This window comes from Helobdella robusta, assembly GCF_000326865.2.
Source record: "Helobdella robusta unplaced genomic scaffold HELROscaffold_45, whole genome shotgun sequence".
Lineage (NCBI taxonomy): Eukaryota > Metazoa > Annelida > Clitellata > Rhynchobdellida > Glossiphoniidae > Helobdella > Helobdella robusta.
The window spans coordinates 759,323-772,530 of record NW_008705095.1 but is presented as its reverse complement, the minus strand read 5'-3'; the positions used below and the strand labels follow the sequence as shown (position 1 = coordinate 772,530).

At 31.8% G+C, this 13,208-nt stretch overlaps 3 protein-coding genes across 3 annotated transcripts; all 3 read right to left on the bottom strand.

Annotated features, from left to right (window-relative positions):
• Window positions 1-493: 493 nt before the first annotated feature.
• Window positions 494-2,058, bottom strand: HELRODRAFT_177961 (hypothetical protein; the record flags this gene model as incomplete). Its single annotated transcript, XM_009026109.1, has 5 exons — window positions 494-660; window positions 731-758; window positions 883-1,230; window positions 1,772-1,773; window positions 2,031-2,058. The coding sequence occupies 5 exons, from the start codon at window positions 2,056-2,058 to the stop codon at window positions 494-496; spliced, it is 573 nt and encodes a 190-aa protein (XP_009024357.1).
• A 677-nt stretch (window positions 2,059-2,735) lies between these two features.
• Window positions 2,736-4,329, bottom strand: HELRODRAFT_193235 (hypothetical protein). Its single transcript, XM_009026108.1, has 2 exons — window positions 4,029-4,329; window positions 2,736-3,850 (listed from the first exon to the last, which is right to left on the bottom strand). Exons 1-2 carry the CDS (start codon window positions 4,142-4,144, stop codon window positions 3,217-3,219), a joined length of 750 nt encoding a protein of 249 aa, XP_009024356.1. The 5' UTR covers window positions 4,145-4,329; the 3' UTR covers window positions 2,736-3,216.
• Window positions 4,330-6,815: 2,486 nt separating this feature from the next.
• Window positions 6,816-11,461, bottom strand: HELRODRAFT_177959 (hypothetical protein; the record flags this gene model as incomplete). The annotated part of the gene is made up of 7 exons (XM_009026107.1): window positions 6,816-6,980; window positions 7,452-7,580; window positions 8,022-8,132; window positions 8,801-9,003; window positions 9,585-9,646; window positions 10,738-10,897; window positions 11,260-11,461. 7 exons carry the CDS (start codon window positions 11,459-11,461, stop codon window positions 6,816-6,818), a joined length of 1,032 nt encoding a protein of 343 aa, XP_009024355.1.
• Between the last annotated feature and the right edge of the window lie 1,747 nt (window positions 11,462-13,208).

Here is a 13,208-nt window from a genome sequence, read left to right as displayed (position 1 = left end):
AAATCTGTGAGATCCATCGAAATGTTTTGCTAACAAGATTTGTTTAAAATTGCTTGAAATATATGAAAATAAGCTAAAATGTCACATTTGAAACGCTGAACTAAAAAATAATTTTAACAATGACTAACCCGTATAAATGCTGTTTCTAAGACCCCCACCACAGATTTCAGTGGGATTGCCCAAACAAGGTGTGGTGCATCCAGTACCGACTCCATGCTTGCCGTAAGAATCATTGCAGGAACACTCCGAGTAGTACTATTCAACAAATTTTATCATCATCATATTAAAAGGCTAAAGGTTGAAGGTCGTTCTCTCTCTCTCTCTTACACTTGCCTCGAATGTTTCAACGACAAACACACACAGCGTATATGAATACGCGTGAAAACCACGCATATGATAAGCATTGATCTCTTTGCGGTCGAACCAGGTCACCGCAACAGAAAGACCACGCGGCTTTAACCCTTACGTCATCAAATTCGTCATTACATTGTCATCAAATCAATAAAATAAAAATTGCCTGAAGTCCAAAGAAGGTGTAGTTGAGGTTGAGACAGTAGAGGAGACACCAGGCCCGACTCATCTGATTATCAATAGCAAGCTGGAGCAGGTCCCTGTCCGTCTTCACATCCACGTAGCAGTTTATGTACCTGGCGCTGAATTCTGGGCACATGCAAAATTTTATTTATTGTTTTAAGAAGAAAATTACTAGGATAAAGAACAATTTAGTTACCGTCATGTAGAAGTTGGTTGCCTGATTTCTAAATTTTAAGATGAACATTCATGTTTGAGAATATTTATTTAGTCGGGGAAATAAATATTCTTCCTTTTTTCACTTTGTTTCAACATTAGATGTTCCAACAAAGTAATTAAAAAATGACTTACTTCGTAGAAAGTGCACAGGCCTGCAGCATCATGCACTTGACCAAGTTTGGTTCGATTTTTGAAGAGTTGACAGACTCTTCTCTCGAGGTGGTAGTTGCAGCCGACGCAACCAACCACCGCAGAACACATCGCTACACATTTCACGCGCGAATCATATGAAAAAACAAACTGCTCGTCTGCCACATCTACAGCGCAGGTTTTCAAACCAAACGAGTTTTTGTACGGTGAAAATGAATTAAAACTTGGCAAGGACTTGGAAGCAGTAACCAAGAACTTCAAGGAGATGGGGATAAACGCTAGCATAACCAACTTTTTGGGTGACATCTTCTCTAGAATGTTAAGCTCGGACTAACCAAATTGAAAGTTTCAGGGTTTATTTGACGTTTTGCAACACGTTTGGCAATATTTCAAAATTTTTTTTCACCAGAAAAATATTTATTGAATACGCGATGCATTGTTTAGTGTGATTTATTATTCGTCACGAACAATTGAAGAAAATTTCAGCGCGTTTGGAATGAATGTATCGTAAAAAAAACGCAGGTCAATCAGGTGTATGTGTGTGTGTGTGTGTGTGTGAGTGTGTCTGTGAGTGTGTGTATGTGTGTGTTTGAGTGTAGCTGTATGTGTGAGTGTGTCTCTTTTGATTATCATGGTTTGACGTTTTATTCAAACTTTTAGGCATATTGCAATTTATATGCATTAGAAATAAAAAAAAATTAATAATGATGCAAAATGCCATGAATTTGAGAAATGAAGTTGCACCGAGAAATACTATAACTCCCAATTTCTAACTGATATTGTTATATAGGTTATAGTTCTCCACCATATTATTTTAGTTATTGTTCAACTGCGGCTTATCAGATTATAAAACAATAAAAGTACACATAACCTCTGGTTGGTTTCTTTATTGTAGGTTTTTAGATTTATAATTGAAACATAATTTGACGTTGAATGTTACTAATATGTCGATTGAATTGAATCTCACTAATTAGCACTTCTGTTTCTCGACTTCTGTCTTGTTCTTGTTCTTCTGGCAATTAACTGGTTATTAACTATAGCAAACAATTAATCTTTAACTATACCATTGTATGAATTGTTTTATCTCCACCTACTCTCGCGTAGTTTCAGTCAAGCTCTTTTGTACTAACTATTTTGAGTTGTGCTGTCACCGACCATCGTTTAAAAAATTACAATCGGCCTAATGACAAATGGCCCGAGTTTGGCCTCTCAACGAGCATTCAATTCAATGGTTCAGTCGCATTTTTCATCTAGAAAATTCAAAATCCTAATTTGCCGATATATCTGTACTGTACATTGACATGAACAAATCTTTCCATTTTCTTAACATTCCCACTGCAAAATAGAAATTTTCATGACGCGGTTTTTAAAATACAGCACCGACAAAACTACAAAACGCTAAATCTGCATCGGATTTAGCAAGCAACTGATAGCATTTTCAATTGCGGATGCAGACTCCAGACGTCTTGAAGACGGTTGCGCGACTGACGGCATCTCAAAAATCGCTATATCATAATTGTTAGTCAGTGTTCTGCAAATGCTAATCTTCCACGTTGGCACACACTTAGCAGGTCTAATACTCTAATGTGAGGTAGAATCATTCATTAACATTTCAAAAAGTTATACATATAAATAACGTAGAAAAATATACATACTCTACTCACATGTGTAATGTAATTTTTTTTACTTTTCAACTAAATAATAACTGTTTCATCAGTTACTTTTTTTTCATTCACACATTTCCTATAAAATGCAAACAGTTTTCATACCTTTCAGCTTATTTAGTTGTCCATTTTTACCACATGTGCACCTGATCACGCACACATCACGCACGCACACACATCACACACAAAGACAAACACACACACTTTTATATTTATATATATATATATATATATATATATATATATATATATATTAAAAGATTTGTGTTGACGCTTGTCGTGAAAATTTTTTTTTAATTAAATAAAATGGTTGAGTGTAAATTAACTTTTAAAGGACAATAAAAACGACAAAAAGAATGAGTTAATTACGTATTTAGAGCAATATTATTTCATTTATAATGTAAATAATTTATATATTAATAAGATGCTTCAAAATTTAAAAAAAATTTAAATAAACAGGATCAATGTAATTTTTATGAAAGTCTGGTTTTAAAAAAATATTCATCATGACAAATTTATTTTTTTTAATTCAACGCCTAAACTTTAAAATTCACACGTAAATCACATACTAAAAATAAAATAATAATCAATAAAAAGTGATCCATTACGTTAAATGAAATTAAAAACATTTATGCAAATGTCAAATGATCAGTTAATTGGTACTTCTCAGTCGTAACTCATGAGGTAGTTTTGGAATGATCTTGCTTGAACTGCTGTCCCGTTTCAATAATATTTTCGATTTGCTCGTTACGCTCTTCAATTTATCAGCGTTATCATCATTAGCGCTAGCCACTGTAGTAGCGGTAGCAGCAGCAGTAGCAGTAGCAGCAGTAGTAGCGGACACACTAGCAGCTCTATCAAACGATGCAGTCGGTGGGAGGACATCAGAGGAATCATTTAAAATTTCGTCATTACTTTGAATGGATTCTGACTGAGCCTGAGAAGACCTGTTTGGTGGGTGCAATAAAGACGAGCTAAGCGAACTTTCCAAGTTACTTCTGTCTTGCGGACTCATATTACGATTTGCGTTTAGGTCTCTTAATGGAATATTTTCAAATGGCTGTCCAATTGGCCTTCTTCCTTGTTGTCGTCTGAAGTTTTCGAAATCTGCTCCATCTTCAGGGATGTTACCTCCTAATTGTAGGAAAGCTTCTCGGTATTGATCGTGTTCGTCTCTTGAGACGGGTGCACCAGGTATGAAGGGGTTCAGATCTTGGTCTTCACTAGGCGGCCTAAAATTTTCACTATGTACTCTTCCCTTCTTATATTTACAGTATAAAACTAGCCTTGAAATGTAATCAGTTATTGAAATGTTAACAAATTTACTCATTTTACAAATTTTACTCCCTCAACAAAAGGAGTTACTACAAAATAAATCGTTTAACGCAACAAATCAATGAAAAAGCTAGAACAATCTGTTTTTTTAATATTTAACACAACCATAATTGAAAATATCCCACTTACAAGAATATTGAAATAAAGAATAAAGCTACGATGACCCCAAAAATTATTAATATAATCACTGTTTTATTTTTATCAGGAGTTGTGGTTCCATTTAAGGGAGGAGAGTATTGAAGCATTTCTTCACGATAAAACACTGGAACAGCTAAAATTTTTCCTTTACGATGTGTGAAAACTGTTTAAAATGCGTTCTAAATAATAAAAAATTAATTAAATTTTTTAAAAATATTTATTTATCAAAACAAATTCTATTATTCCAAATGTTATAGACTTCGGTTCAAAATATCTGAAAGAGTACAAATACCTTATACGTTTTAATTCAAAAGTCTCCAACACTCCCTTCGTATAAATTGCAAAGAGCTTCACAAAAACTTGTTTAAATTCGAATTTCATTAGATATCAAACTAAAACTTATTTGCAATAAAAATTTGTATACTGTTAACTGTTAAAAAAATTGTCACTTCTTTAAACAAACAAACAATATTGTCAATATAGTTTGTTTGTTTGTTTGTGACAATTTTTTTATTAATCAAATCGCTAAAGATTTGACCTGCATGTTTAAAACATTAGGTTTACCAAATCTCGTATTGGACATCAGTTCAAAATGTAACATGAATCAAAAGTGAGCATATAAAATGAAGGAAAATTCTTGAAAACTAAATAAATTAAAACAAAGTGTCAGATGTTTACAAAGGTAATAAAGTATGGGAACATGAACAAAGATTAGTTTGCTTATTCATCTTATGAAAAAAGTTTTTAACCGTTTTTTTTTAAATATTTTTAATTTATCTTGCTAGTAAATTTTTATCAAATATTTATATAAATCAGCGTCAGATATTTGGCGGATATCTCACATAAAAAAAGTAATGTCTGCCTTGAATTTATTTTTTTTTCATTTAAAAATTTTAATTGTTTCTAAAACCTACATAGAACAAAATATAACTACATATCATATTATAAAGTTCTTTCTATGCAATCATTTCAACGTTAAACATTTTTCTGCCCATACGAATGTCTTAATGCAATGAATTGCTACTGGCCACATATTTGTTCTACAAAATCATCACAATTGAGTCATTTAAGACATTTAATAATCTTATATTAATGGAATGTGCCACAACATCAAATCAAAAACAACATTCTTAGATCAATTGATGTCGATGCACGCGAATAAATTTTAGTTATAAGCTTGTTTATGACTTAATCCCCTGAGTTAAAAATTAACAACTATTTTCATTTCAACCTTTTATTAATTTCTATTTTTTGACTTGTAATTTGTTTTTATTTTTAAAACTGTAAAAAATTGTATTTAAAAAGAGTTATAATTTTTAATGCGCCACCACAAATAGCTACCACGTCTACAAACGATAAGAATCTTTCATGGATATAAATATGGATATAGATGGATGGATATATATATCCATGGATAAACATGGATATATGAATCCATGGAATCTTTCTTTCCAGATAGTTGTTAATAGATTGTCGATATGTCTTTTAGAGCGTACATTTTTTATCCAGCCTGGCAAGTTTATTTGGAATATCACGTCACTGTTGACTTTAAAAATATTACAGCCGGTCTGAAGACAAATCTTCTGAGTATGGCATCTCAACATGCCTCCAATTCAATGGGTCAGTCGCCTTTTTCAAATTTTATCAAAAAACTGTATTGGCCCTCAAACTCAATTGTGTACTATTTGCTAAATTGCCGTTTTCACGTTAAAAAATCAAAATCCCAATTTATCAGTACATCTATTCAATCCTAACTATTACAAAAATGCATCACTCCATTTTCTCAACATTCCCAACGCAAAATAGAAATTTTCAGGAGGCGGTTCTTGAAATGCAACTCCCTTACAAATCTAGAGGGCGAGCCGCCGATAAAACTACAAAATGTTAAATCTTTATCGGGGTTTAATAAACAATGGCAAACATTTTTGGTCGCAAACACTGACTTTTGACGTCTTGTGCGACTGAATGGCAATTAAAAAATTGTTTTATTATAATTGTTAGATAGTGTTGAGCTTGTTTCAAACATGTTTTTCGAGAAGAATCATTCAAAAAAGGTTTCTGAACATCTTATCATTGATTCTACAAAAAAAAACAATTTGGAAACGTCAAAGTTTTGTGGGGAAAAATTCTAAACGAAATATTTAAATTTAATCGATGAGATCAAACTTTTATTTAATACTGCTAATCACTATATTTTGCATTCGTTTTAATTTCATTTTTTTATAACGTGTGGATGAAACATTACAATATTTATTCTGAATTAATAATCAACAATTTTTAAAAATTTTATAATAATAATTATTTTATAACTCCAAAAATGTTCAAAATTTTGTTCATATGGCACGTTAGTACTTAAAATCACGTCACAAAGCTTTCAGTAAATCGTTTTTATGAGCACTGTTAAAAATAATGTCTGCCCAGATTTTTAAATCGTTCTGTTTTAACCTCTCAGTGAGGCTTATTGTGATATTTTTCAATAATTTTAATATTTAACTAAAACAAACGAAAGATTTTAATCAGGGCGGTCTAAAGAAGTTGGAGGGAAAGTTGTCTTCACTTCAAATTATAGGAAAAATTTTATTAAAAAAAAAATGTTTGAAAATATTTAAACTCTTGTGGCTAGCAATAAAAAAGGCCATTTGTTACAAATATGTTAAAGATTTCATAATTTTTTACTATATTTAAAAAATTCTATATCAAGTGGAAAATTGACCCAAAGAAGAATCTTTTGCCTCCAACATTCAAGGGAGATGGTTTTTAATAGGAATTGTTTATTTTTCAGTCAGCAATGAATTTTCTGAAAGATTCAGCGACTGAGGGGCTGGATAACTTGTTGGCATCCATGTGGAACTGAGGATCGCTGAGGTACATAATGCGGCTCCGTACTTCTGGCTTCATCATTTCTTCAAGCATACTCTCTGCATCATTCATCATAAAAATCTTCTTTATACCATAAATATAATTAATTTTTATCATAATTAGCAAATTGGTTTTATTCATTTTTAAAAGCTTCAATTTCGCTTACACAAATTGCTTATAAAATAGCCTAATAAACTTGAAAAATTTAAATGTCATCTTAGAATCTTTGTGACTATAAGTCTTAACTGCGGCGAATTTTATTGAAACATTGATAAGCAGTTTTAAAAAATTCAAATTTTCTTTGAAATTTTAATATGAAAAAATGAATGGACGAACGAACGAACGAACGAATGAATGAACGAATGAATGAATGGAATAATAAATAATTAAATAATTAATTATTAACTAATCAAAGAATGAATTAACGAATGAATTGTATTGAACTTATAAATATGTACAGCCTTTCTAATTCATCTCTTTCAATACAATGACTAACATACGAATAATATTACAGTATAAAGTACAAAAGATATTAATCATGAAAGTAGAACTGACGTAACCAATATTATCGCTGGTGGTGGAGTCATTTTTCTCAGCATTCCCGACGGTTTTGTATTCAACTGGTAAGCATTCCTCTGGGATTTCTTTGCTTAAATCCTCCAGTGAACTGCCGCAGTTGATAATCTAATTTGAATTTAATATTGTCACTATTCACTTTTTTAATTGCTTAATTGTTTAATTAATTAATTAATTAATCTACATCATTCTGACCAATTCTACATTATTTTGTAATTCTATTATTCCTGGTTTTTATATATGGTTACGTGGATCCCCTTAAATAAAACGTAAGTCGGGCAAATGTTTGGTAATGGGGTTGACACAACCTTTTTTTCTGCCAATCACTTTCAATTTTTGGTCGATTTTTACACGTAAAACGGTTATTTTTTTGACTTTTATTAAACTGGATTCGCCACAGTGTGTGTGCGTGTGTGTGTCTGTGTGTGTGTCTGTTTATAATTAACAGTTTATATAATTATTATTAATATTCTTTAAATTATCTGAATCTGACAGTCGTAGAAACTGTTACGACATGCAAGGCAATGATATTGTAAACTGAAAGCTAACCCTGTGCATGAGCTTATCAGGTGTCACCATCTTTAGGATCATGAAGAAGAAGTCACCGAACGATCCAACGTTGTATAGGCAGATCTTTTTGATACGAGCTGGAATGCTTTTCTGTTTTGTTTAAATATTATTGAAAAATTCCAATAACAATTTTATTATGACAATTTTTTAATAATTAATTTGTGATAATTTTCTGATTAAATTGGTTTTATTGTTGATGTTAAATCTTCATATTATTGGTTTAATTTCACTACAACAAAACTTGGATAACAAAATAGCGGAATGTGAGCAAGGTTGTTCGTAGCCTACTGTTGAACGTGACTTTGTTTTCAATAAAATTCATACTAGGAAAAATTATCGCCACGGGTTCAACCGAAGATGAAAATTCAAAATAATCATATAATATGACTATCAAAATACGATATTATTCAATGGTTCAAAACTTGAAATGTTTCAATTTAGCTAGGACTACGAGTTACTAAGAGCAAGGCAGCTGAATATCGACTACAACGAAATCTAAAAGTATAATCTTGAAAATACGCGTTGTTGTTTGTTGAAATGACATTTCTTAGATTTAAAATTTTTGATAAACTAAAAACTTCATCCAAATCCTATTATTGCTATGGATTCGAATTACAATGAGGGCCCTCTTAGGCTTTTATTGTAGTTCTAAACATAACCTAAAACATAAACATAAAAGTATGAAAACAGTTTTTGGTAAAAAGACAAGAAAAGCGCGAATTTTCTAAAATTTAACAAATTAGATAGATGCGACCAACATGCCAGCCACCGTAGAACAATCGCTGCTCCTCCAGTGAGAACAACGTCTGATGTTTGAAGGTCATGTTGGAAAGGTCGTTGACGATGTAGACGCCGTTAATTTGGGTCAGTTCATTTAGGAAAAAAATAAAATAGGTCACACAGACGATCGCCCTCAAAATGTCTTGCTTGGTGTATCGGCCGCACCAGGGTCGGAGTTTGCCTGGTAGGTTTGGTGTTGACGGTGATGGTCTAATCAATTTTCAAGTAATAGTAAACAAGCGAAAAAAATTTAAAAATTTTTTTATTAGATTTTGTATTTTATTATTCACAAAGATATTGGTGATGTTGTATAATGAGAAAGATGTTGATGACTTTTTATAGTAAAAATGATGTTGTACGTGATGTAGTAGTGATTAAGATTGTTAATACTGTTGGTTATCGTGTTAATGGATTGAGGTTATAGAAGCTATGAACTATTCAAAGTACATGTTGTAATGACAGCTATAATGGTGGGGATCGTTTGTTTCTGATGTTGGTTCTGGTCGGATAGCACTAAGCTGTTGATTTTGTTTGAACGGTTGTCAGTTTCTACATTGTAACAACATTTTTAAATACAATTTTTTGAAATATTACAGCTTTTTTCATAGTAAAAATTTAATTTTTGATAAAATACATCAAGTTAAGTATGAGTTTAACCAACTCAAATTAATAGATAAGTGTCGAATTCCATAAAGTCAAACTAATTTGTTGTGTAATACGTATGATTCTCATAAAATAAATTAAAAAAAATGACTACATTACCATAGTTGAACATGACGATGAGGCATCCATCAGGGCTTCTTTTCGAAAGTGGGTGCGCAAATCTGAATAATGGGAGGTGATTTCATGAAGGCATAAATGGTGCATGTTGAAATGTGTGTATGTGTGTGTGTGTGTGTGTCTGTGTGTGTGTGTGTGTGTGTGTGTAATTCTGCTTTCATTCGTATGATTTTTTTGTTACTCAGAAAAAAATTTTATAATAAAAATTTCTATTTGATTCGAAGTGCAGAGCTTTCGACTGTGCTGAACATTGTTTAATATATCTCTTATTACATATATAAGACAGTTACATTTTATAACCTTGTAGTTTATATACGTATATGTATTCATTCATTCAATCGTTCATTCCTTCGTTCTTCGTTCGTTCATTCATTCATTCGTACATTCATTCATTCATTCATTCATCCATGGACGAACGAACTGAAGAACCTTAATGCAAAGTAGAAAGCAGTGAGAGAAATGTTTGAATGAATGAATGATGTGATTGACATATTGATCGTGTCAGTGAACTTTAGTTTCTTAGAAATCGAGTTCGCAGGTACAACCCAGCTATCTATCTATCTACTCATTGAATACAAAAAGTTAAATTTAACAATAATTAAAACTTAATATAAAATTTTTATTTCTTATGTAAACATACATATATTCGTTTATTTGATAAAGTTACCGTAAAATTCTGTCATGGTTTAATATTGGTTAACAGAATTATCATCAACGGGATTAAATCTAATCCTTCTAAAAATTTCTTAAAATTTTTCAAAAATTATAGCACAACTTTTGCTACAAAACTAATTAGTTAATTATTATTAAACCGTTATCAGCCAAAATTTTCAATCAAGTTTAATAAACCATCTGTCTATTCGTTTATCAATTTATCTATTCATTGATTCAAATACTCATTCTCAAATAAACTGTCATTTCATCTGTCAAGTTGTTGGGTAATTTTGTATTGTTAAATTTGTAGTTGAATTTTAATTTATTTGTTTATCTATTTATTAAAAAATGTGTCTACATAATAATCAATCCATTTATTCTTTCATTCATTCGTTCGTTCTTTAATTCTTTAGTTCGTTCGTTCGTTCGTTCATTCATTCATTCATTCATCCATCCATCCATCCACGGACAAACGACTGACCCATCTTTGAGGACGGCCAGCAGGCCAGCTTCGCAGGGGTCCACATTTTCGAACCACCCTCTCATCTTCGTCTTCATCATCAAATGCCTCTTCAACAAATCCCTCGATCCTGATTGGCTGAACTTGCGTGCCCTCAAAAATGAAATTAGGAACTTTGTATCTGTGTGTTGTTTTATGTCTTGCTGTTTAGTTTTGAAGGGTATTTGTCGTGTATTATTGTTTGTGTTGTCAATGTTTGCCAAAATATTTCAATTAACCATTCAAATTATTTATTTGATATCTAACTAAAACAATTCAACCAAATAAATTTGTTTAACTATCATCAATTTAACCAACTTACAAAGAATTGATCAATCAACCAACTGAACTGATCAACCAATCAGTCTAACAACTAACTATCCAATCAAACATTCAACCTATTAAACCAACCGACAAAACAGTCAGCCAACCAACCAACTGATCGATCATTCAACCGACTAACCAACCAAACTGCCAATCAACCAGCCAACCAACCAGTAGGACATTTATAAGCTGGTTGCGTGTTGATCCAGGACCTCAAACACTCAACAGCCTCCAATCGATCCTTGGTATCTTCGTTAAGTTCTTTGAAGGCTTTTGACCTTGTGACCTCATCGAGCGGGGTTAAGGTTGTCTCTGTTGTTGCTCCTCTTTCACCTTCACCATTGTTATTCTCGTTAAAATTTAGATATAGGTTGTGTGCCATCTGGTAGGATTTTATTTTGTTTTTATTTTATTTGATTAGGTAGTTGTGGCCGTAAAAGCAGTGAAGCTGATGAAAATGTTGCAGGTGTTGTCGGTGGTTTTTGAATTTTATTAAAAAATTAAATAAAAATAATTAAAATACTCCATAATTTTTTTTCGCAGTTTCACGAGAAAAAAGTCCGCCATATGGTGTTTGTATATTTTTTTGCTTTGTGTTAGTATTGGCGAAAAAATTGTTTCAGCGAAGACGAGAACTTTAATGATGTTGCCGGAGCTATAGTACAGTGGATATGATCGTTTTGACTGTGGCAGAATTTGGCGGCGATGAAGATGATGAAGACGATGATATGAAAGATTAACAAGTGACACACAGCATACAAAACTCGTGGCACATTTTTTCGGTTGAAAAATAAAAATTTTGGTAAAAATGTTATTCCTCTAGCAACAAGATTACCACTATGTCGTACTCTAGTGAGTAATTATTGTTGCTTGAAATTATTAATATAATAATTATATACCAAATTTTATTATGAGTAAAATTATTAAAAATAATTATAATTCTAACATCATAGTTGCTTGTGAGGTATTGCGTGGGTACGTGTTTGCGTTAGTGGGAGGTCTGTATGTGTGTGCATTTGTTTAAATGCGTGTATGTATGTATGTATGTATGTGTGTGTGTATGTATGTATGTATGTATGTATGTATGTATGTATGTATGTATGTATGTATGTGTGTGTGTGTGTGTGTATGTATGTATGTATGTATGCATGTATGTATGTATGTACGTATGTACGTATGTACGTATGTATATATGTATGTATGTATGTGTGTGTGTGTACGTACGTATGTATGTATGTATGTGCGTGTGCATGTATGTGTCTTCGTGTGTATGTGCGTGCGTGTATGTGTATTTGTGTAAACGTGTGTGTGTGCATTCACATAGGCTAGCAGAAGAAATAATTAAAACATTGCAGAAAAAGGTTGATGTCATTGGTTCAAACGTCCAAAATTATGATTAAATTATATAGCGCATAATATTGTGTGTGGCCATGGTATAGTGTGATGTGTCTTGCTCGATCGTGTGTGATGCGTTGTTCCACAAGTATTTATTAACCTGCACTACGTGTTTGATCTTAGTGCCTCTGAAAATGCCAGAAAGATTTGTACCAAAGAAATTTGTTAAATATTGTCAGGCCTATCTTTGCATTCGCATTTGACCTTTAATCTTTAAACCATCTTGCGGCAAAAAATGCGTGCATGAAGTTGGAAAGATGATTACATTGCGATGAATAAAATAAATTTAAAAGAATAAATAAATTAATAGATAAAATAATAATAAAAATTTGATGTAACAGAAAGCGACACACTCACATTTTTTTGTTACGTTTCAGTGTTTTCCAAGTTTGTTCATGTGACAGGTTTTCGACGGAATGTTGAAGAATTGATCTTGTTGCCAGTGCAATTTTTGTTGAGAATTTTTATTGTTTTAAACTTCTAAGCTAAAGTTTCAAGTGATTTTTTGTGGGTTTCTAGTTCTTTTTGACGAAAAATACTAAAATTATTAATGATAAAAATACCAAAAGAATACTGGAACAAATCTGCAGGTTAAATTTATATAATAGAAAGAAATGTTAAATATTTTACAGGTGCATTATTATTTTTGTTGTATTTTTGTACTATACTTTAAACTTTACTGTACATCAGTTTTTGTGGTTACAAAAAATTTTCCAAAATTGGTTAACCGCTGC

Coding starts and splice junctions, on each gene's coding strand:
- HELRODRAFT_193235 (XM_009026108.1), bottom strand. CDS start 4,144: ATGCTTCAATACTCTCCTCCCTTAAATGGAACCACAACTCCTGATAAA. Junction 3,851..4,028: donor TTCTTTATTTCAATATTCTT/GTAAGTGGGATA, acceptor TTACATTTCAAG/GCTAGTTTTATACTGTAAAT.